The sequence below is a fragment of the Phycodurus eques genome, chromosome 2, assembly GCF_024500275.1.
Source record: "Phycodurus eques isolate BA_2022a chromosome 2, UOR_Pequ_1.1, whole genome shotgun sequence".
Lineage (NCBI taxonomy): Eukaryota > Metazoa > Chordata > Actinopteri > Syngnathiformes > Syngnathidae > Phycodurus > Phycodurus eques.
Window position 1 is genome coordinate 34708872 of NC_084526.1, and position 23992 is coordinate 34732863.

Here is a 23992-nt window from a genome sequence, read left to right on the forward strand (position 1 = left end):
TCTACCAATGACACAAACCTTGGACACATGGTCAATTTAGAGTCTTCAATTAACCTACCATTCATGGTTTGGGGATGTGGGAGGAAACCGGAGTACCCGGAGAAGTGAGGATAAGTGGCATGGAAAATGCATGGATGCATTTTGGTAGTACTGTATGCCAGTGAGCCTCCTTGCCCACTACTGATTCATTAAGCACTTTCAGCAGAGAAAGCCATTGAATATTTACTTTTAATACAAAAGCTTTATTGACACGTGTGTAAGGCGTACTTTGAAATAGTGAAATTATGAAGACATAAACTGTGTATCTTTACATTAGCAAACTGACACTGAGAAACTCTGTAATGCATATGAAAAGAATGAAAAGTGCATATTCTTGTTCCTTTTTGTTTTGTCCATATACACATTACACTATACATAAATAGTTGCATTGTAAAATGACGAAATAAAGTATTTACATGTGTAATATATTTTATAAAATACATAAACTTTATATTAAATCTTGGTGGATGACAATTTGGATCCAGGCTGTGTGCTATCTGTGGGTGTTAAGCAGCACCTCCAGCCAGCACGGACAGGAAGTGATGAACTGTCTAGAGTAGCAGGGTCCCCATCCTTTAGCAAAACTAATACGAACACTGTGGGGATCCCAGGGCCCCTCCTGGCTTTCAGGCTTCACGCCATGCTCGGCCATCCAGTTGGAGCTCTCATAGTCAAACATCTTGAGGGAGAAGCCCGGCATCACCCTCTTCACGCTCAGCCCTCGAGCGCTAAGAAGGTCCAGAGTGGGTGAGTGGATGAACACCGGGTGCTGGCTGCGGTTGTACACCCACACTCCGTCCGGCTCACGGCTCAGCACAATGCCGTGGCCAATTTTACTGCGGATCTGTTGGATGCTGCTGCTGTTCCCTCCATGGCTGGGGTAGCCCGGTAGTAAGGATGTGCCATGGCTGCCTTGGTTGTCACGGTGATTTTGGTTGGTGTTGGTGTGGAGTTGGCTGAGGCAGAGACCCGTGCCCTGAGGTAGGTCATAGAAAATGCTGAGCGAGGGTTCGTAGGCTGGATAAAGTCGGCCCACACGTGTACGCTCTTCCCAGTAGGCAACACTGCACCAGTGAGAGCGATGTCCGCTGGAGGTCGAGGAGCCGAGGGAGGTACCGGTCTCTGAAGGTGAGAAAAGAAAAGGAATCATTTGTATGTGTACATTTGTCAATGCAAAAGTGACGTTCTGATAAAAGGTGGCAGTAAGTGAGAGACTCAAGGTTTAATTCACTTGCTCAGAGATATGGGAAGTGTGGTTGCCCAAAAGGGTCAAAAAGCGTGGAGGGACCTAGGGAGAGGCACATGCGCATGTGCACTGGTTAGGGCAGGGATTCACTTCACTTCAATGGTCCGAAAATTATTTATCTACTACAAATACTGTATCTTTGTTGAACTATCTAGGCCAGCGACCTATAGTGACAGGCAAAACAAATGAAATGCTCTTCCACTAGATGGCAGAAGATGCATAATTTATGTGTACACACTTTTTGGGACACTTGTTTGATGGTGTGCCATAAGATTTTTTTTCTAATGTAAAATATGTGCCTTGGCTCAATAAGGTTGGGGGTGTAACTCCACCCACTGGTGTTGGCAACTGACGCTACACCTTTGCCCTGCATCCAAGGCTGAGGGGCCCTTGAGTAATGCATCTAACTGTAAAAGCTGCCCACTCATTTCTTGATTCACTGTTATGGGTAAATACAGAAAAAAAATGTCCATTTCATCCATACAAACATAAACAGCACATACATACACAGTATTAAACACTGATACATATAGCCGAAGCTGAAAAGGGGAAAGGGGCAGTGTTTGTGAGGTCTAAACATTTCAAACTGAAGGCCCTTCTGCAAAAATCTTTCACTATTCTCAAGATGCCTTCATCCATCCATCCATTTTCCGTACTGCTTCTCCTCACTCGGGTCGCGGGTGTGGTGGCGCCTGTACCAGTTGAGGCGGGGTACACCCTGAACCGGTCGCTGGCCAATCACAGGGCACATATAAATACAATTTAGAGTCCTCAATTAACCTACCATGAATGTTTTTGGAATGTGGGAGGAAGTACCCAGAGAAAGCCCACGCAGGCACGGGGAGAACATGCAAACTCCACACAGGTGGGGCCGGATTTGAACCCGGGTCCTCAGAACTGTTATTCAACAGTGAGGCTATTTGCCTTGCTTATTTTTGGACTTATGTCCATCAACGCTGGTGAACTATTCTTTTAATGTTACTTAAAACAATAGCTGTATGTTGTTTAAATGTTTGGTCCCGGGAGCAGATTACAGGAAGTCCTCAGTTTCCAACTGTACCACTATACGACATTTTGAGGTTACAAACGCCACGCAGCGCAAGAAAATGGCGTCATGCGGTACAGTTATTCTCAGTTACTGTACTTACTACCATACTTAAATTTTTTCATTTGATTGTTTGATATTCATGGCCTACAAGTGTTTTTCAAAGAAATATTTACTGTAATTATGACTACTAATGCGTCAGCGTAAGTTGGTGATAGACGTGGGCACGTTGCGACTTATTTTACATTACGTTGCTCCCTTAGGAACGGAACTCCATCTTAAACAGAGTATCCCATGTACTTCTATTTACATTTTTTACCACATAGACAATTAGACGGCTATACAATATTAGCCTTGTTATTTTGAATTTTCCCTTTTATTTACCACCCTTGTCTGTATAGAAAGAGTAGTGTCAACAGTTCTTCACATCCTGCATTCGAGTGAAGGTGCGGGGCGGCTAAGACTAGTGGGGTGGGAAGCATTCAGCTCTCTGTCAACCTTGTGCAAGCCTGTGAACCCTTGACCCCCCCCCCCCCCCCCCAAGGCCTCATGCTATCAGCTCACATTAACTCCCTCACAGAGTGATGCCATTATTTTTCTCCAGACTCTACTGACGCAGAGGATTTAAAGACCCATGTGCCCATGGCCCCATTCGTGTCATATTCCACCAAAGGCCCTCCTCTTCTTCCCCGAGAGTGGCTGCCTCCTTTTTAAATTAACAACGCTACCTTTGGGTAAAACTGGGATCAAGATTAGGCTAGGTGTGCGCTGTCTGAGCAGCGGCCATTTTCACTTCAGTAGTGTAGTGAAGGTTTTATTTCGCAGGAGTAAGGAAGGAGATGTCGGAGAAGTTACTATACGTGTGTGTGTGTGTGTGTGTGTATGTAACTACAAGCGCAATGTGAGGCGATAGCGCCTCACATATGCATCCACAAATTGGGCTCAGTGGCTCCTAACATACTGTATAATGTAACTATTAACACACACACGCATGCGTATACAGACTTTCACATACACACAAAGGCATGTGTAGAAAATTGCACTTCTCATTTGAGGCCCACTTGTGTCATTAGTGAATTCCAGGCTGGCAACTCCTGCAGTCTGGACTGGAGTTTTTACAGCTCTCCAATTACATACACTGACACGCACGCACGCACACACACGCACACACACACACCTGTAATAAGGTAACACAAACATGTCTGCGCAAACACAACTAGACTTTATGACCTTACGAATAGAGCTGCAACTATTTATTGATTAATAGACAGGTTTTTTCTTTTTTTTTTTTTTTTAGTCCTGTTCGGCTGTTAGGTCAAGCAGAATGGAAAATCTGTATCCCTTTTATGCCGGAACAGTTTTACTGTGTCACAGTAGAGTTTTTAAGTTTCCGCTGTGATTTCTTAGTATTATAGTTGAGGTTTATTGAGTATCAGATTTGATCAGTCGAACAGAACAAAGTTTCTAGAAGGGAGAGAGAAACAGAGACAAAAGACAAAGCACTAATTGTAAAAAGGATGAGAGAAGTAAATCATTAAATTATCGACAACAATAAAACAGTAAATATGGGTGTTGCATGGGGCTGTAGTGCTACACCCTGTGAGGGAAGGACAGGACAAGATAGAACAGGACAAGGACAGGAGAAGAAGCATGCAGGACAAGGGTCGTGAACCCGACTGTACAACTGAAGTGTGGTGGCATTAATTAGGTAAATTATAAAAGTCTACAAGACGAGTGTGAGTGAGGGGATACACGAGTGATTTGCATATTCATGAGTTATTTGTGGCGGCACGGTTGGCCGACTGGTTAGAGCGTCTGCCTCGCAGTTCTGAGGACCGGGGTTCAATACCCAGCCCCGCCTGTGTGGCGTTTGCATGTTCTCCCCGTGCCTGCATGGGTTTTCTCCGGGCACTCCGTTTTCCTCCCACATCCCAACAGCATGCATGGTAGGTTACTTGACAACTCTAAATTGCCCGTAGGTGTTAATGTGAGTGCGAATGGTTGTTTGTTTGTGTGTGCCCTGTGATTGGCTGGCAACCGGTTCAGGGTGTACCCCGCCTCCTGCCCGATGACAGCTGGGATAGGCGCCAGCAAGCCCGCGACCCTAGTGAGGAGAAGCGGCTCACTAAATGGATGGATGGATGGATGGAGTTATTTGTGGTGGAACGGTGGTTACTACATCTCCCTCACAGTTCTGAGGACCGGGGTTCAAATCCCGGACCCGCTTGTGTGGAGTTTGGATGTTCTCCCCGTGCCTGGGTGGGTTTTCTCCAGGTACTCCGGTTTCCTCCCACATCCCAAAAACATGCGTGGTATGTTGATTGAGGACTCTAAATTGCCCTTAGGTGTGAATGTGTGGGTTGTTTATATGTGTCCTACGATCGGCTAGCTCAGGCTGTACCCCGCCTCTCGCCCGAAGATAGCTGGGATAGGCTCCAGCACGCCCGCGATCCTAATGAGGATAAGTGGAACGGAAGATGAATGAATGAATGAATGAAAGTTATTTGTCGCACCCAGTGAAAGAGTCCTAGGGTTGTGAGCCTGCGGATGCATGCAAGTGAATTGACACCGTTTTACAACCCCAATTCTTATAAAGTTGGGACATTGTGTTAAAGATAAATAAAAACAGAATACAATGATTTGCAAATCATGCTCAACCTATATTTAATTGAATACACTACAAAGACGAGATATTTAATTTTCAAACTGATAAACTTTCTTGTTTTTAGGAAATAATAAATTAGAATTTTATGGCTGCAACACATTCCAAAAAAGTTGGGATAGGTGGCTAAAAAGACTGAGAAAGTTGAGGAATGTTCATCAAACACCTGTTTGGAACATCCCACAGGTGAACAGGCTAATTGGGAACAGGTGGGTGCCATGATTGGGTGTAAAAGGAGCTTCCCTGAATTGCTCAGTCATTCACAAGCAAAGATGGGGCGAGGTTCACCTCTTTGTGAACAAGTGTGTGAGAAAATAGTCAAACAGTTTAAGGCCAATATTCCTCAACGTACAATTGCAAGGAATTTAGGGATTTCATCATCTACGGTCCATAATGTCATCAAAAGGTTCAGAGAATCTGGAGAAATCACCGCATGTAAGCGGCAAGGCCGAAAACCAACATTGAATGCCCGTGACCTCCAATCCCTCAGGCGGCACTGCATCAAAAACCGACATCAATGTGTAAAGGATATCCCCACATGGGCTCAGGAACACTTCATAAAACCAATGTCAGTAAATACAGTTTGGCGCTACATCCCTAAGTGCAACTTGAAACTCTACTATGCAAAGAAAAAGCACCCAGAAACGCCGCCGGCTTCTCTGGGCCCGGGCTCATCTAAGATGGACTGATGCAATGTGGAAAAGTGTTCTGTGGTCCAACGATTCCACATTTCAAATTGTTTTTGGAAATTGTGGACGTCGTGCACTCCGGGCCAAAGAGGAAAAGAACCATCCAGACTGTTATGGACGCAAAGTTCAAAAGCCAGCAAATGTGATGGTATGGGGCTCTGTTAGAGCCAATGGCATGGTTAACTTTGCGAAGGCACCATTAATGCTGAAAGGTACATACAGGTTTTGGAGAAACCTATGCTGCCATCCAAGCAACGTCTTTTTCATGGACACCCCTGCTTATTTCAGCAAGATAATGCCAAACCACATTCTGAACGTGTTACAACAGCATGGTTTCGTAGTAAAAAAGTGTGGGTACTAGACTGGCCTGCCTGCAGTTCAGACCTATCTCCCATTGAAAATGTGTGGCGCATTATGAAGCGTAAAAATACGACAACGGAGACCCCGGACTGTTGAACAGCTGAAACTGTACATCAAGCAAAAATGGGAAACAATTCCACCTACAAAGCTTCAACAATTAGTGTCCTCAGTTCCCAAACGTTTATCAAATGTTGTTAAAAGAACACCGCCCCCCCCCCCCACAAACCCGCAGGGCCCGCGATGCAGCCAGTCCCTGCCCAGCCCTTGGGCGGAAGATTGTCCCTTGTTTGTTGGAAAGGAGAGCGGATAGGGGCACCCAACAAACAAATAAATGAATCCTAATCAATTTATGGAAAAAATAATAGTCAGTTTAATCTTTTACGAAAATAATCCGTATTTGCCGCCGTAGTATAATGAACATGTAATTGACATGTAGTTGACACTGACGCAGCCTCAGAAGTGTATATCGAACTAGTCGCCCTTCACATGAATCAGTACCTAAGAAGTATACTCTTACTTTTAAAAACCTTGGTGAGTACAACACATAGATCATTTTACACTTGAGACTATGTGAGGCCCAGGACGCACATGTCTGGAAACATTGAGTCCCAGCCCTGGAACAATGAGTCCCTGCAACTTATCATGACAGAGTACAGATACAAATAATCAATCGCAATCACAACAAGGGAACTCCGAACCAGGAATAACCTTCATATTCAATATTCAATTCAATATTTTTTTGGTCTTCTTTTCAAAAGTGCCTGCAATGAATGAACGACGTGATATTTTTTTTAAGAACGTGATGTCACTTTTAAGTGTTAACATAATATGTCCAATACATTTACAGTATTTGCCCACTGCCAAAACAAAACCATAAAAAAACAAAACTGAAATTAGCCACAATTGTGCTCATTTTTGACTAGTTTTAGTACTTTTGCTTAAGTACTTAATACCAGTTTTGACATCTCTGGTTTATTCCAGGTTAGAAAATATTCCTTTTTCACATGCTTACAAATGAGCTCTTTTTAAAATACATCCATCCATCCATTTTCTGAGCCGCTTCTCCGCACTAGGGTCGCGGTCGTGCTGGAGCCTATCCCAGCTATCATCGGGCAGGAGGCGGGGTACACCCTGAACTGGTTGCCTAGCAATCGCAGGGCACATACAAACAAACAACCATTCGCACTCACAGTCACACCTCAGGGCAATTTAGAGTCTCCAATTAATGCATGTTTTTGGGATGTGGGAGGAAACCGGAGTGCCCGGAGAAAACCCACGCAGGCACGGGGAGTACATGCAAACTCCACACAGGCGGGGCCGGGGATGGAACCCCAGTCCTCAGAACTATGAGGCTGACGCTCTAACCAGTCGTCCACCGTGCCGCCCTTTTTAAAATAAATTTAAAAAAACATTTTACTTGCACTGTCCATTATTTTAGTAATTTTAGTAAGATGTCTTTTTTTTTTTTTTTATCTGTAATCTGTTTTTAAATGTCTAGCTCTGTCTTTACTTTCAATCATGTAAAGCACATTGAGTTACCTTGTGTATGGAATGGGCTATACAAATAAAGCTGTCTTGCTTTGACTCCTTCTCATGTCTTAATGTTGTTTGTTTGGTTTTGTTTAATCATTAAACAATACCAAATTAACAAAAACACTGGGTGAATGAACAGCAATCAGACATTTTTTTTTACTAAACTTTATTGCAATAAACATTAATGCAAAATCATTTTTATCCGATTATTCGATGGCTCGATAGAATATTGTAAAAATATTCAATAGTGACAGTCTTACTCACGAGCATTTTTTCCCCCAAAGTAGAGTAACACAAACTAAGTACACCTCTCAACAAAGAGACAGGAAGAGGACACGGAAGAAGTCTCCAGAACCAGAAGCTAAACGTCTTTATTGGAAGCAGAAGTGGCTCAAGCCAGTTGCCCTTCAGGCATTTCTTTCATTGGCAAGCCACAGGTTAGGTCAGGTCAAGTCTAGTTTATCAAAAAGTTTCAAAAAGACATCATTGTACCTAGTGGGCACAATGGCTTCTCACTAAGCTGGTAGCCTCAAAGATGTTTCTTATCGCTTGGAATATACACATACAGTACTTGTACCTTTTGCACTCCGTAACATGTATACACAGATAGCTTTTAACCCTATTATTAGTCTTATGGAGTACGTATTCATATCCGTTTGCATCATTTTCGTCAAAAAACGTACAATTGCCCTTCTGGTCCCTCAATTTCATGTAAATACCGTAGGTCTCAGAGTAAGTTTTAGTCTAAAGTAAATGCTTGACAATGGTCATTTTTGAAAGTGGTGGACATGCATTCAGTATAGACAGGTCATCCCAGCCAAAACAACAAATGCCGTTGGGCCGTTGTGGTTCACCCTGTGTTTGTGTGGGTTTTTTCCGGGTACTCCGGTTTCCTCCTACATTCCAAAAACATGCATCATAGATTGATTGAAGACTCTAAATTGTCCGTAGGTGTGAATGTGAGTGTGAATGGTTGTTTGTCTATATGTGCGCTGCGATTGGCTTCATGACCAGTTCAGGGTGTACCCAGCCTCTTGCCCGAAGTCAATACCCGCGACCCCAGTGAGGATAAGCGGTTCAGAAAATTTTACTTTACACCGATCTAATCAGCTTGATCGGTATCGGCCGATAATTAGCATTTTATACTGATTGGCTTTAATGTCATAATTTGCCGATCCGATCAAAGCTCTGCAAAAGACATTGACTCCGCGTCGTCATCATGTACAGTATATTTGAATCCAAAAGCTAGTTTATTTTTAGCCTTGTCATGTGTCATTTGATGTAGTACTGTAAATATCTGACCACCAATAAAGTTCTTTACAAAAAAAAAAAAAAAAAAAACATCGGCGGTGTGGGACAGACAAGACGTCTGAGACAGACAACAAGTAATCACGGGGCTTTATCTTGTCAACTCAAAAGCGACCGGCTACACTCATTACCACGGCAACAACAACAAAAATGGCTCGCACCGTGTGTATTATGAGAACAAAATGGGGAAAAACATGCGTTGGTGGTCACCGGTGTTCGGGAGAGGACTTAAATTCAAGGCTTGCTTGAGGTATGTTCACATACTTTTAATAAGATACGGCTCGCAACCAGCCAGGAACACGCAGCCTCTCAAGCTTGTACGTAAACATGCCAGGGTTCTGTCGAATCATGCTCTAAAGTTTCGGTGTGTGTGAAGTAATTTCATTACAATAAAGTAATTTAATTACAGTAAGTTAGCACCCTATATTTCTGTCATGCTGTAATGTTGGTTTGACCTGACTGATTAGAATACATGACCTGACTAGAGAACACTTTTGAAGATACACAGTATACAGTACACAAGTATATACAGTAAATGAACAAGTCATTTAAATAGACACATTGCTCCATCTTGTGACTGGATCGCCGATCGGTTATCTTTTTTTTTTTTTAAACTCGCTGATCGTGATCGTCCCCAAAAATCCTGATCGTGTAACGCCGACAGAAAATGGATGGATGGATACTCCACTATGGCATCCAGCTAGGACACGTCGCAAATTCTAAACCCACATATATGCAGACAAAACTTATCTTTAAAATGGTTTGGGATGAGACTCTGTAGGACAAGCAGTTAGTGCGCTTTAAAAAGTGACCTTGCCATTGGCCTGGCATCCTTATTACATCAGCTTTTTTTCCCAAGTTGACTAATTAAAAACACAAAGAAAAAAACTGTTCAGTAAATGTAATCTAACATGGAGTAGTCACATTAACTTGCAGTGATTGATTTCTATTTTCAGTTGCCTGTACATCCCCTTGAGATATGTAAATCAGCAACAGCAAATAAGTGAATAAATCAGTTCAACTTGTGATGAGACACCACTGGTCAGGCAACAATGAGCACACACCATCTCTGTCTCACCACTCCTTTAGAAGAAGACTCTTGACTTGTAGCTATCCAAAGGTATGTACAGTACGTAGCTCCTCAGTTAATACGTTACAGTATATGCAGGGAAGTGAGCTTTCTTGGGAGAGGTTTGTACTCTCTAATTGCTACTTATTTTTGGGAGGGTAGGGGGGATTTTTTCTTTGAGGTCACTGCCAAGACTGATCAAGTTATTGTCTTTTTCTTGTCTCTTGTTTTGTAATATAAGTAATGATGTCCATAAATGTGTCATTGTGGAACAAAGTGAAAATGAGGAGTACTTGGAAGCAGAACACGGACACGCAATTATATTTAAAATAAACCAATGGCTCCACTTATTCAGTGACGTCAAAAGCAAAACACAAACAAGATCAATCATGAACCTGTGGCGCGGCATGCCATGTTTAATGTTTCTGGCGTGGTTCTTAGTGTCATCAGGCTCACCTTGGCTACTATCCAACTCAAGGTATAATGAGAGCGCAGCAGCGGGGAGGAACTTGTGGGAAACCGAGTTCTTCAATGGAATTTTTTAAGATGGGTTAAAATGGGAGGTTATCAGTATGTTTATGTTTGGGCCGAGGAAGTGTGTGTCTGTGAGATTGTGCGTGCCTGTACGCATTCATCTGGATGCGAGGGCTGGCAGCAATTACAGCGTCCTGCAAGCATTTAAGCCAGCCAACCTTTAACTGCAATGTTTACCAATTAGATAAGTAACCTTTGTTGTTTCATTTCAAAAGCACTGTCTCTTAGTGCCAGTCTCACCGTAAAATGTTCTCCCTCATACTGAGTGCTTTTAACATAAATTCTTTTAGCTTCCTCAATTGACATGGGGCGTCTCCCATACCCGGACAAATGTGTTACTTCTGTCACAAATTCCAGTCAATCAATTTGGGATCGCACAGCAACAGTATTTACAGAACGTTTTCATGTCTGGCCAGACAATATAAATCCATCCATAATGTCATCTTCACTGGCTGTTTAGAAATGTACTATAATTTGCCCTACCACTGCTCACAATTAGCACATTTTGCCTGCTTTTTACATGTCATGTGCCACTTAAAGGAGACATATGCTCACCCCCCTCACACACACCCAATTTAAAGCAGTTCCATGTGTGTTTGACATACTTCAATCAAAATACCCCCAAGATTCAAGAATTATACTTCTTGTCTTAGTGAATTCAGCTTGTTTTTTGGGGCCAGGCCGGTCTCATTCCAGCGAACCAGCCCTCATCTGACCAGATACTGCTGGGCCAATGGCGGCTCCATCTTATATTACCGGAGCATGGGCTTTGCTACTGAAGAGACTTCGAAGGCTGCCTCTTGTCACCTCGCCAGTAAGTGTATGCATAACAGTGGGTCGGATCACACGGACAAGTGTGCGTGTTCCAGGATTTGACCATCTCGCCTTCGGCATTGCTCGGAGGGTTGCGGCAGAACTAAGTAGCGTCGCACTCGTTGGTCCATAAAGATTGATGTAAAGAATGATGTAAAGAAATCAATATAGGCCAGTTCAGAGAGCACTGGTTGTTGAAGTGTCATTATGGATAGAGACAATCTGATAGAAAGAGGCAGAGTAAGAGCAGCAGGTGGTTCGAGAAGAATCAGCGAGGGGAAGTACAGTATAAGAATTAGGTATTACAGATGAAATATGGGCAACTTTTGTTGCGAGTGCAGCCCAACCTAAGCAGCTTGATTGAGTCCACCATAGTCTGAAGATTCAGAGATGTGAACAAGTAGGCCTAATTGCTTTTTCATGACATACGCTTACAGTATGACTCTACACGTATTTGTACACAAAAAGGTGATTCAATACATAAATGTTCTATTATATTTTTTACGACAAATGCTAAACATGAGTTTTGTTTTACTCTGCAAAATGCATTGCTTTTGTCAACAATAAAGATTATTTCTGCAGCATTATGATTTGTGTTGTGTGTAGTGAATTTCAGTGGTGTTTTTTTTTTTTTCTTCTTTTTGATTGACTTGGGGTCTGTTTTGAGGGAACAGTTTGGTTTTGCAGGAAGAGTCAGGGGTTTTGAGAATGTAGCTTGACATTTTGTATTAGTTTACAGTGTTGTGAAAATGGGTGGATGTTTCAAGAAATGTGTTTTAGCAATGGAGAAAAACTATATTTAGACCTCTTTCTAGGCAGTATATACAAAAACGTTTAACTTAGCTATGTAAGAAATGGATATGAAAGTAGTTTTGCTTTTGTTCTCTGTTTGTAATATCGCCGCGCCTTTAAACTCAAGTTTCCAGGTCAGGGCTAGGAAAGCTTCCTGTTGCCAACCTCAATTTTCAGGGGAGCAAGAATAGAGTTGGGAGAAATTTGGAAAGTCGAAGGGTGAGAAGAAGCGAGTTGAAAGAGTCAACTGGAAAAGTAATGAGAGAGCAAGAGAGACAGAGAGAGAGAACTGCCAAGCATAACAAGGGTCTATGGAAAGAAAAAATGAAGAGCGAAAGACTGTGAGAAAGAGTTGGAGTGAGGGACACCCTTGTCTTTCATCCAGTGCCAAGGATTAGATTCCCCTCCAGTTATTAGACTCTTCCACTGTGTTGAAAGAAGTAGGTGGTGATAGTCATGCGGGGGGTTAGACTGGGGAAAAGAGATGAGAATTCAGCTACTGACTATTGTCAGTCACCGCTAATATGTTTCGTTTCAACTGGCTGAAATTCCCCTAAAATCAGTGATAAACAGAGCATTGAGAGAAGACCAGCTCTGCCTCCCTTTCTGGCAACGTATGCTATTTTCTTTGTTTGGAACAACAGTAATTAAGCAACGACTTCAAATCCAGCACGCCAAAAATCCAGCTGGCTATCTCTGCCATCAGAGGACTGTGTTATCGCCAGACATTGGCTTCACAGTCGACCACAATGGGGTTGTTGCTCACAAGCGCACACTGCTCCCACTCAGTTTTTCCATAGTGTGATCTTTTGATGTTGCAGTGTAAAAACCACATGTTTCTTGTTTAACAACACAAAAAAAATATTATTATTCCATTAATCTGGAGCTGCCCAACTTCTTCGAATCTGATTATGCCAGTAGAATTCCACTGATCTGCTACTCTAGAAGAATACTTCCAGAGGAAGAGAGAAAGTGACCAGTTTCCTGCATTTCTGCAAGTCGGGCCAAGGAATTCTTCAGGTTTGACATGCATCATTCATCCTGGTCGACTGGACATCCAAACATTGTCATCCGCAAATAGGTTTTGCCTTGCCACAGTATAATGTTGAAACAAATTGAGCCTTTATAGGGAACCCGCTGAAGTACTTTGAAAATGTTGTTGTAGTACATTACACATGACATTACACTGAAATACAGCAATGTTATTATTTCAGGCCACTCTACATATTTTTGTGCAAAATGTTGATTACCATTAATCATTGGCGGGAGCATCGCATCAATTATATGAACCGTCTATGTGGTGCACCTGCCCATGTGCTCGGACAAGCGTACTATGGGCTTTGACTTTGTGGATTATTTTTGTTTTTTTTCTCTTTAATGCCACATTTTTAGGCTCACCTCTGCCAGCCATGCTGGAGCGAGGAAAATGTGCTGCGCTTCAGGGCAACATGGAGCCCTCAAAACATCCAGCAATGCAAACTTTGACTTTCAAGTTAATGAATATGGTTCTTTGCCCACCAAGGACTAAATCCTCATATCAAAAAAAACATGGATGCCGGGAACATGTTGAGTGACACAAATTAAGCAGTTTTAAAACTAATTATTGTAAACTAATGTAACGGAGGATGAGCTAATCTGTATTATCTAAACGTATTAGTCAAGTCCTCAGTTAACCCTGTTGGAGTTTCCTTTAACAAACAGTGTTAGCTCAATCACAGTTGATGTGGTTATACACAGTAATAGTGGAACATGTGGTGACATGTTTGTGGAAGACCGCTCAGATGTAGCCTTGTAACCAAGTACTGTACATTAATTGATATAGAGACAGAAATCTCATGAAGAAATAAAGTAGTCTGGCTAATTGATTAAATATTTGAATGGGAATACATTCAGGGACGGAGAGAGAGAGAGAGAGAGAGAGAGAGAGAGAGAGAAAAGGGGGGGCAGGCCCTGATAGTTGACATGCCCCCCCTCCAACACATTCCTGGACAAGCCCTCTTCCTCGACACTTCCTCCCCCGCTCAGCCAGAGTCACAGAGGTCAAGTCGACAAGTGTCTCATTGAGTCTCACGTGGCCCAACTATATGGCCTTCACTCCTCACAACGTAATTACACGCATTAGCAATGGAACACATCCACTTGTTCCACTGCGAGGAATAAATTCCGACTAATGGCTACTTAGGGGGAATTATCTGCATTTGAAATTCCAGCAGGTTGGATACTGTGGTCCGCAAACAGAATTGACTGTATGCACAGTAAAGTTGGTAGATATAGACACATGGACTGTGAGCTTTGCATGACTCTCTGTATGAGATATGGTTTGTCTCTCATGTAACGATACTCATGTCAAAACAAAAGCGTGCTGTAATTCTCATGCTGCAAGCACAACGGGAGAATATTGGATAACAATAAACTTACTCAAGGTTGTGTCGCTCATGTGGCCTTCATGAAAATGGGATGATTCCGTGATGAATACGTAAATATTGCTGACACACAAAAAAGGCCGCCGCAGCTTGTGAAAACAATGTGTGTGTTGCTTTTCCAAGATAAACACATTTTGAGTCATTCTGTATTGCATCCACAGTCACAGCACAGGGTACACGGTCCTACATTTCAATGAGGCAGTGCCTTTCAACATCTGCAAAAAATCTTTAAGTTCACCAGCATGGCAGGATTCCATTAAAAGCCAAATTGCGAGTTGGCAGAAACTCTGAGGGAACAAAGGAAAGCCACAGCTAGTCCTGTAATTTAAAACTTATTTTAAATTGTGGAGGTCTGACAACATGGACTAAGGCAGCACATTGGAAATACACAGAGAAAGGCAGGACAAGCGAAACGCAATGGAATTATGAGTGTGTTCAATAAACACAAAAGGCAAGAGAAGACAAAACTAAGTGGAGCTGACAAAAGGTCAGACAGAAAACCGATGATGCGGTAATAAAAATGGAGGACATGTGATCATGTCATGAGCGGAACAGAGGATAGGACCCAAAAATGCACGACTCCAAAACAAATGGACAATTTCAAAAAAAAGAGAGGTTTAATATACGTGCAGAGGTCAGTACACAGGCAGGCAACCCAAAAAAGGCAACAGTATCCAAAAACATGAGGCAAAAAGGCGAGGTCGATAATCGGAACAGGGTCTCGTCTTACTGTGAGTCTTTGACGTAGAAACAAGGAACGCTGGAACGCGACGAGAAAGAATGAGACACGAGGTTAAACGCAAGGGGTAATTAGGGTGAACGAGGCCCAGGTGGTGAAGATGCTCTCAGGAGCAGGGGTGTGTGAAACAGGGGGAAGACAAAAAACGGAACACACAACCATGACAATCAGATCTTGTTTATGATCTGACACTGTAAGGATGAAGAAGATAATCTCTTATTAGTCCTCCATTGGGGAAATTTACAATGATGACATAGCATCAGGAGCAAATGGGCACTCAGTATCTTCCTAAAGCTTTACTTCAAAGGTTCTGAAGGAGGAACCTGGAGGCCGGACAATCACTCTGACCCTTAATCATGCTAAAACAAAATGATTAAGAAATGTTGAAAATCTCTTCATCTCGCCTCATCTCCAAAATTTAAGTTGTTAAAGTCAGTGTAGTAGTGGGAAACATTATTATTCGTTTTAAAAATCCAGCAAACTTCACACCAGCGATACAATGAACTCTTGGAAAGGCCAAAACAACAATTTTTCTTTCCCCGTTTTCTGTTGTGTCAATTCACGTGTAAACAGCCCCTCAGACTTGGACTAATAGTACATTAATGAGCAAGTGGAAAGCGAGTGCCGCTGCTGAGGAATTACGTTTTTGAGCTTGACTGGACAACCCAACATTTGTGGTGAAAGTTTCGAAATGTACAGTATGTGGAACTTCATTTTTAATTTAGGACCTAGGTCAAAAACACGAGCACAAATTATGGTGTATTTGGCAATAATTGGCAAGAGCCGCCAGCTCAGTGGTCAGTGCCCTCTTTAGGAATTGGGAGTGAATGTGTAACTTGCTCCTGTTACACAGGTACCAGTTTCAATGGAACCACATGGCTACTTATGCACCGCTCGTGCATTTTAAGTACTAGTAACTGCTACTGCTAATTTTGGAAGCTCTGTTTGTTGTCAATGAATGAAGACACACTGGCGAAGAACTTGCAGAGCAAATCTGACTGCAACACGTTTTTTCAGCGCCGAAAATCACGTTTCAAGGCTTGAATTAAGCGGTCTTACATCGCAGTTTGGGAGTCAATTCACATTTCGCACCTCAAAAAACACACTGAAAAGCAAAACTGCTAATCAGTTTTACCGCAGAGACGGTCGCGAAGGCGGAAGTGTGCAGGGGCGTATGCGACACGATGTGCTATGTCACCGATGCGTGGACGCGGAAGTGAAGCTATTTGGTTGAGGAGCGGGAACACAACGGTTGCAAAATAAGATGCCGAATTGTGAAATGAAAAAGAGAAAGTAGGAAAGTGTGGTCGCATTTCATATTAACATGAACCTTTATGATGCTGCCCGCGACCCTAGTGAGGATAAGCGGTAAAGAAAATGGTTGGATGGATTTCTTTGTTGAATGCCAGAAGAATGAGGATTTTTTTTGACAAATGTATTAGACATTACAGTCATGGCCAAAAACATTTACACATTTTTAGCCATGACTATTCATTTTTCTTTTTTTAATTTCTGTTATTTTAATATATAATTTTTACTAATTTATTGTCTGGTTGTTCTTTTTAGTTATATTTAAAGTTTATTTTTGGTAGTTGATTAACTACAAACTTTTAAAACAAATGAATAATGGTCTTCATGAATCGTGATTTCAATATCAATCAAAATAATCGCGATTATTTTTTCCCATAATCACCCATCCAAAGTGTAGCGTCCCCCTTCACACTGCACAGGTGGGCAGCACCTGCAAGGCAATCCCGAACAAACATGTTGGATCATACAGCCAATGCCACTCAGCATAAATAAATTGAAACATTTACAGCTAATCCATATGAACGGTATCGGCAGTGATTGGGAAATCTCACTCATCGATGATCGGTATCAGAATCGGCAGCTGGGTTTTCCCTGATCGGAGCACCCCTAATAGCGGTACATACAGTGTGCTTTTTGCTCAGTGCAGTCACTGTGTGACATATGGCCAATCTGCTCATCTGTAACTGACACCTTTATTCTCTTTTGGATTCTCTTTAACCAAGCAATAATATAGTTTATCCAAATCATCGATTGTTTGATAGACTTTTCAGTAGGCTACTCGAGTACTAAAATATGTAGCTGCAGCCCTAAATTCAACTTCCCCATCATATTCTCGTATTTTTATTATTTCATGAAATCCTTGCTGTCACTGATGGTGTAGTGGTGCACTCGCCTGACTTTGGTGCGGGCGGCGTGGGATCAGTTCCCACTCAGTGGCGGTGTGAATGTGAGTGCGAATGGTTGTGCGTGTCTATATGTGCCCTGCGAAAGACTGGCGACCAGTTCAGGGTGTAGTCCGCCTTTCGCCCCGAAGTCAGCTGGGATAGGCTCCAGCGCCCCGCGACCCTAACCAGGATAAGGGGTGTTGACAATGGATGGATGGATGGAAATCCTTGCTTCGGTTCCCTACGCCGGCAAAAGAAATGCTCCTCAAAATGAGAAAGTTTCTCCTCAAATGAAGAAATGATTTGCAAAACTGCTCCTCAAAGAAAAAAACATATTTTGAGCCATGTGATTATAGGATTGGAACACAATAGAAAACTATGTAGATATGATTCAGTATTATTATTCTTGGATTCTGCGAAGTTTGACGATGCGCTTGCTCTCAGTGTGACCTGGAAAATGAGATGACTTCAGCCTACCCCGCCATTGTTGTTTAAAGGTAGCTAGATTAGTTACCTCGGCGGCAACCGTCGTAGTTACAAACTCAAAATCACTGGATGAGGAAGTGCTGCTGATCATATGCTAAATGACTTTGAATATTCACTATTTTTGGTGTTGTAGGCAAAGTATTTTGGTGAAAATATCAATGATTGTCTCAAGCAGCAGCCGCCATTAGCTTGTGGCGTAGCAGATTGCTCATCTTCCTGGGGTCCACATATAATCAACAGTACAAATAATAGATTATTACAGCACATAGTACGTAAATAGTGTAGTTACACATGATTCCTTCATACAGTAGTTACTCAAAACACATGCTACAGAGTCGAACATATGAACAACATTGACACAAAAGACACAAAATAATAAGTTGTATAATAATATTATTAAATCAAATACTCTTAAAACAAAAACAAAATATTTTAATCGTAAAACAAGACCTCTCAGATTAAAAGAATATCAAGTGGCTGTAATAAAAACAAACCAACCACATCCTGCCCACCACATCATTTTATGTGGCTGGCAAAAGCAAATCATTTGGGTAACCTTCCATGATTCTTGCTAAAATGTACCAAAATTTCACATCTTAATATGTAATGTAATGTAAATAATATCGTTGAGTTATTGCAAGCATTATTTTTTATAACCAAACCCCTCTTTACAGTAACTTGAACAATACTTGAACAAACTACTTCTCTTGATTTCTGATTTGAAACTAGTTATCTATCATTTTGTTGTGTGTGTATATAATACAATGATCGGGCGATGAAACATTGATTTGGTTCCACGGTCATAACGGCCATCTGAGGGAAACCGACCAATAATGTGGCCCGCGACAAAAATAAGTTTGACTCCCCTGGTTTACAGGTTATTAAGATGGCAATGCTCAGTTTTAATTGGCACTGTTAGAGGTTTTAAACTGTATCATTCAGAGACCCATGTCTAATAATTTGATTCTGATGATTAGAAACATCTCTCAGTGATATGAAGCACAGACAACTGTTGAGGTTAAGTCATGTTTCAATTACCAAGTCCCCACCATCCTCCACCCCCTCCCCCCAAAAAAGAAGAAGAAGAAGAAAAAAAGAACATTGTTATCTACATGAGTTTATTGCTGTTTCCTGGTCAAATTACACCAAGGCAATGCGTTCTAGTCCAAAATGTGAAAAACAGCAAAATCGCAACTACACTGTGAAAACAAATACCCCACCAATGCGTGAGGAGGTGTCCTTAGAAGCTTGAAAGCATCAAAAACGGGCTGTGATGGAAAATATTTGAGGAAATGGCAAACGGTTAATGGGCCAACCCTTGATGTAGAGTTCCATCGTCTAATGTGTCTCAGTCAAGCATAAGAGCTAGAGTTGTACGCATGCCAGCGAACAGGCCACTAAGAGGACCCGTTCAGGCTTAGGCGGATGCGTTCAAGTTGGTCACAGCGCAGTTTGGATGTCTACTGTTTGTTCTATTTTTACATCTGTCCGAATGATATATCAGGAATTGATTCGAATGTAATATTCATGTTGATTGTCTGATTTGGACTTGAGAACAACAGAGCCCTCATCAAACATCGACCAAAGCTCGTCAGTTTCAACTAATGTGGAACACGAGGCCACTTCAACAGCAATCTCTTAAAACTGTCTCCAAAACCTCCGAGAATGTCGGCTCCTCTCTGTGTGTCTTAACTATTAACGGTGATATGTTCAAACATGTATCAGATGTCACTCTCCAGAGTCAGTCAGACCCCACCAGCCCCCTCTCCCGCCCCTTTTGCTGCAAGACCCTACTCCCCCTCACCTTCCCAACTTCCCAACATTCCTTGCCTGTGCCCCATCAATCAAAGAGCCAATTCATGGGGTTCATGCTGCAGCGAGTGCAGACAGGGCTTAGAGATGCATTTGTTTGGCTGATACCTTGTTTAGCTTACAAAAAGAAACAATCAAAATATGATGGGGGTGGGGGTGGCATGCTTCTTCTCTTACTATAGTGCTGCATCCAGCCCGCCGGCCGCCTGATTGTAGCCCCCGAACTATTATTCCTTGCCTGTGTTTTGTTTTGGTCAACGTGTGTATGAGAACTTGTCTCCATACCAACGATACATAGACAGCCAGTAGAAAAGGCTCCAAAAGTCATTGTTTGGGAGAAATATAATGCACCTGGATAATGCATTTTTTTTTTTTTTTTTTTTTTACTTCTGTGTTCATTTGTATATTTGTTATTCGAGCAGCCCAGTTCAGGTGGCTTGTTCGTAGGCCGTGACGCCATGGTGGCCGGAGTAGCATACTAGCATACTAGCGACTCAGTCTGTGAATATAGTGTGCGTCCCAGGTTATAAGTTTCATTCGGTTCTGTGCTTCAATGACAAAGGGCGTAGCGACACACAAGTAGCCGATACTTGCCATGTTAACATTATCCATTACGTGTTGCCAGTGACGTTTGTAACGCGTTACTCTAATATGACCACTATTTTGGTAACAAGTAATCAAATGTGTTACTATTTCCAGACCAGTAATAACCTGAAAGTTACTTATTCAAGTCACGCTGCACGACTATTTTCATTTCATTCATTTTCTTTAGTAAAAAGATATACAGTATTTGTGTTCAAAAGGGGTCTGTTATCTTGTTAGCTCCGGTTGGGCTTTGCTGCTGTCAGGTGAGAGGCCAGTCTCATTCCCTATTAGACGCGTGCCAGCGCCCCAACGCCCCTCCTTTTTGTCCACGTCAAAGCACATGCTATTCATACAGAACATTTAAAAAAAAGAGCCCAAAAATATTCAAACCTATGAAAGGTTATTCCCAGTCTGCTTGTTATGATTGTACGGGATTGTGTGAAACCGTATGCAGCCCAATTTGCAGGACTCCTTATTTAGTTTTTTTTGTGCCTTCCACAAACATGGAATCCAATGACTCTTTCCCCCCCACTGGCTTACCGTCGTCATAGGTGCGCAGTGCAAAAGGCCATATTGTATCTACCTATTGTTCATATCTATGACTACCGTAGACAACCGTATTTTTCAATTTGCTTTCTTCTTCCGTCTCGTGATGTCACATATGCACAAGTCACGTTTTCAACATGAGGGCAACTCACGTGTACATACCAAGCAGCAAGCCACATAAACAACAGGTTCAATTTTCACAAAACGTGTTTAAAATAATTTCATAGTTTAGCTATATTTATAAATTTATTTAACAGTTAAACATGTCAGGCCAAAAAACACTGTCTTTATTTAATATTTGAGCCAGAAAAAAGTATTTATGGGAAGTGAAGTCAAGAAAGACTATTTTATTTTTCATAAAAACTTGCACTTCATAAAAAAAATGCACTTCCAATAAAGTATTGGCAAAACCGGTTGTCATTTTTAAATTGAGGCAGTGTTGTTGGCAGTTGCTGAATTTGACAAATAAAGTAACTTGTAATCTAACTTAGTTACTTTTCAAATAAAGTAATCAGTAAAGTAACTCAGTTACTTTTTCGAGCTAAGTGTGGCAACACTACGTGTTGCACCAGAATACGTTAATAGTGTTTTACTAGATGGTAATTAGTGAAAGTAACTGTGTCTTTATCGCTAAGTCAGCAGCAATCGGCGAACGGAAGTGCTGAGCTTTGTCTTTTAGAATAAGAGTAGAATACAGGAAGTACTATTAAACTTTGTAAATGTTGCTAAATTAATAGCGCTCTTGATTTGCAAGTGTACTATTTGATGATTGTTATTACTAATCCTATGCTTTGGTTCACTTACCAATCTGTATTTGGTTATTTGTCTCTTTGAAAACCACACAAAAACAAAGAGGAAGTGTATTCTAAAAAATGGAGAAGAGACACACATCCAGTATCTGCCTCAGTGAATTTATTTAGTCACACATTGCTAAATACTATTTATAATAATTACCGAAATGCAAAATACCAGTACTTTTGATAACAGGCATGGCATTAATATAAATGGCACAGGGGAAAAGTATTGAACACATGAAGAAAGGGAGTTGCAAAAAGGCATGGAAAGCCAAGACAACACCTAAAATCTATCAATAATCAAACAGCAATCCAGCCCCTTGTCAGTGCAAATGAATATCAGCTGGCTCAGTCCTAATTGATGGCTGACAAAAAAAAAAGGTCTCATTGCCAAGGTGTGTGTCAAGACACATCTCATGTTGGGTAAAAAAGAGCAAAGAGCTGACTCACGACCATCTCAAAGTAATTGTTGCAAAACATAACGATGGCATTGGTTACAGGCGCATATCTAAGCTTATGAACGTTCCAGTGGGCACGGTTGGGGCCATAATACGTAAGTGGAAAGCCAATCATACCAGCATAAATTTGCCTGCATCTGATTACATGGGTTGTTCCCAACGTCTGGTGAAATTTTCATGTCAACAGCACATTGGGAAATATATTTAATGAAAAAAATGGTGACCAAACAGGAGGCATATGATGAAATGTATGCCAGGTTGGACACTAAAGAAGGAGAAAGGGATCTATACAGGTTGGCCAAACAGAGAGATAGAGATGGGAAGGATGTGCAGCAGGTTAGGGTGATTTTGGATAGAGATGGAAATATGTTGACTGGTGCCAGTAGTGTGCTAGATAGATGGAAAGAAATACTTTGAGGAGTTGATGAATGGGGAAATGAGAGAGAAGGGAGAGTAGAAGAGGCAAGTGGGGTGGACCAGGAAGTGGCAATGATTAGTAAGGGGGAAGGTAGAAAGGCATTAAAGAGGGTGAAAAATGGAAAGGCCTGATGACATTCCTGTGGAGGTATGGAAGCATCTAGGAGAGGTGGCTGTGGAGTTTTTGACCAGTTTGTTCAATAGAATTCTAGCGTGTGAGAAGATGCCTGAGGACTGGAGGAAAAGTGTGCTGGTGCCCATTTTTAAGAACAAGGGTGATGTGCAGAACTGTGGGAACTATAGAGGAATAAAGTTGATGAGCCATACAATGAAGTTATGGGAAAGAGTAGTGGAGGCTAGACTCAGGACAGAAGTGAGTATTTGCAAGCAACAGTATGGTTTCATCCCTAGAAGGAGTACCACAGATGCATTATTTGCCTTGAGGATGTTGATGGAAAAGTACAGAGAAGGTCAGAAGGAGCTACATTGTGTCTTTGTAGATATAGAGAAAGCCTATGACAAAGTACCCAGAGAGGAAGTGTGGTACTGCTTGCGGAAGTCTGGAGTGGCAGAGAAGTATGTTAGAATTATACAGGACATGCACGACAGACGAATTTAAGGTGGAGGTGGGACTGCATCAGGGATCAGCCCCTGAGCCCCTTCCTGTTTGCAGTGGTGATGGATAGGCTGACAGAGGACATTTTGATCTGCAGTGAAAGCAGGGAGCAGGTGGAGGAACAGTTAGAAAGATGGAGGCATGCACTGGAAAGGAGAGGAATGAAGATTAGCCGAAGTAAGACAGAATATATGTGCATGAATGAGAGGGGTGGTGGTGGAAGAGTGAGGATACAGGGAGAAGAGATAGCAAGGGTGGAGGACTTTAAATACTTGGGGTCAAACGTCCAGAGCAATGGTGAGTGTGGTCAGGAAGTGAAGAAACGGGTCCAAGCAGGTTGGAATGGGTGGAGGAAGGTGTCAGGTGTGTTATGTGGCAGAAGAGTCTCTGCTAGGGTGAAGGGCAAAGTTTATAAAACAGTGGTGAGGCCAACCATGATGTACGGTTTAGAGACAGTGGCACTGAAGAGACAACAGGAAGCAGAGCTGGAGGTGGCGGAAATGAAGATGTTGAGGTTCGCTCTCGGAGTGACCAGGTTGGATAAAATTAGAAATGAGTTCATCAGACGGACAGCCGAGGGTCGATGTTTTGGAGACAAAGTTAGAGAGAGCAGACTTCGATGGTTTGGACAAGTCCAGAGGAGAAATAATGAGTATATTGGTAGAAGGATGATGAGGATGGAGCTGCCAGGCAAGAGAGCTAGAGGAAGACCAAAGAGAAGGTTGATGGATGTCGTGAGTGACATCGTGAGTGAGTAACTTTCATTTGACTCACGCGTACATGTGCGTGTGTGTGTGTTTGATAGATAGAACCCCTATTTGAGCCCACTGA

At 42.1% G+C, this 23992-nt stretch overlaps 1 protein-coding gene across 2 annotated transcripts in view; it reads right to left on the bottom strand.

Moving 5' to 3' along the window:
* Positions 1-245: 245 nt before the first annotated feature.
* Positions 246-23992, bottom strand: part of LOC133399166 (mothers against decapentaplegic homolog 6-like) — a 32316-nt gene continuing 8569 nt past the window's right edge. For both annotated transcript variants that reach the window (XM_061670453.1, XM_061670451.1), the window contains one exon: positions 246-1161. In XM_061670453.1, coding sequence (XP_061526437.1) covers positions 533-1161 — 629 coding nt within the window. In that variant the 3' untranslated portion in view covers positions 246-532. The remainder of the gene's footprint in view (positions 1162-23992) is intronic.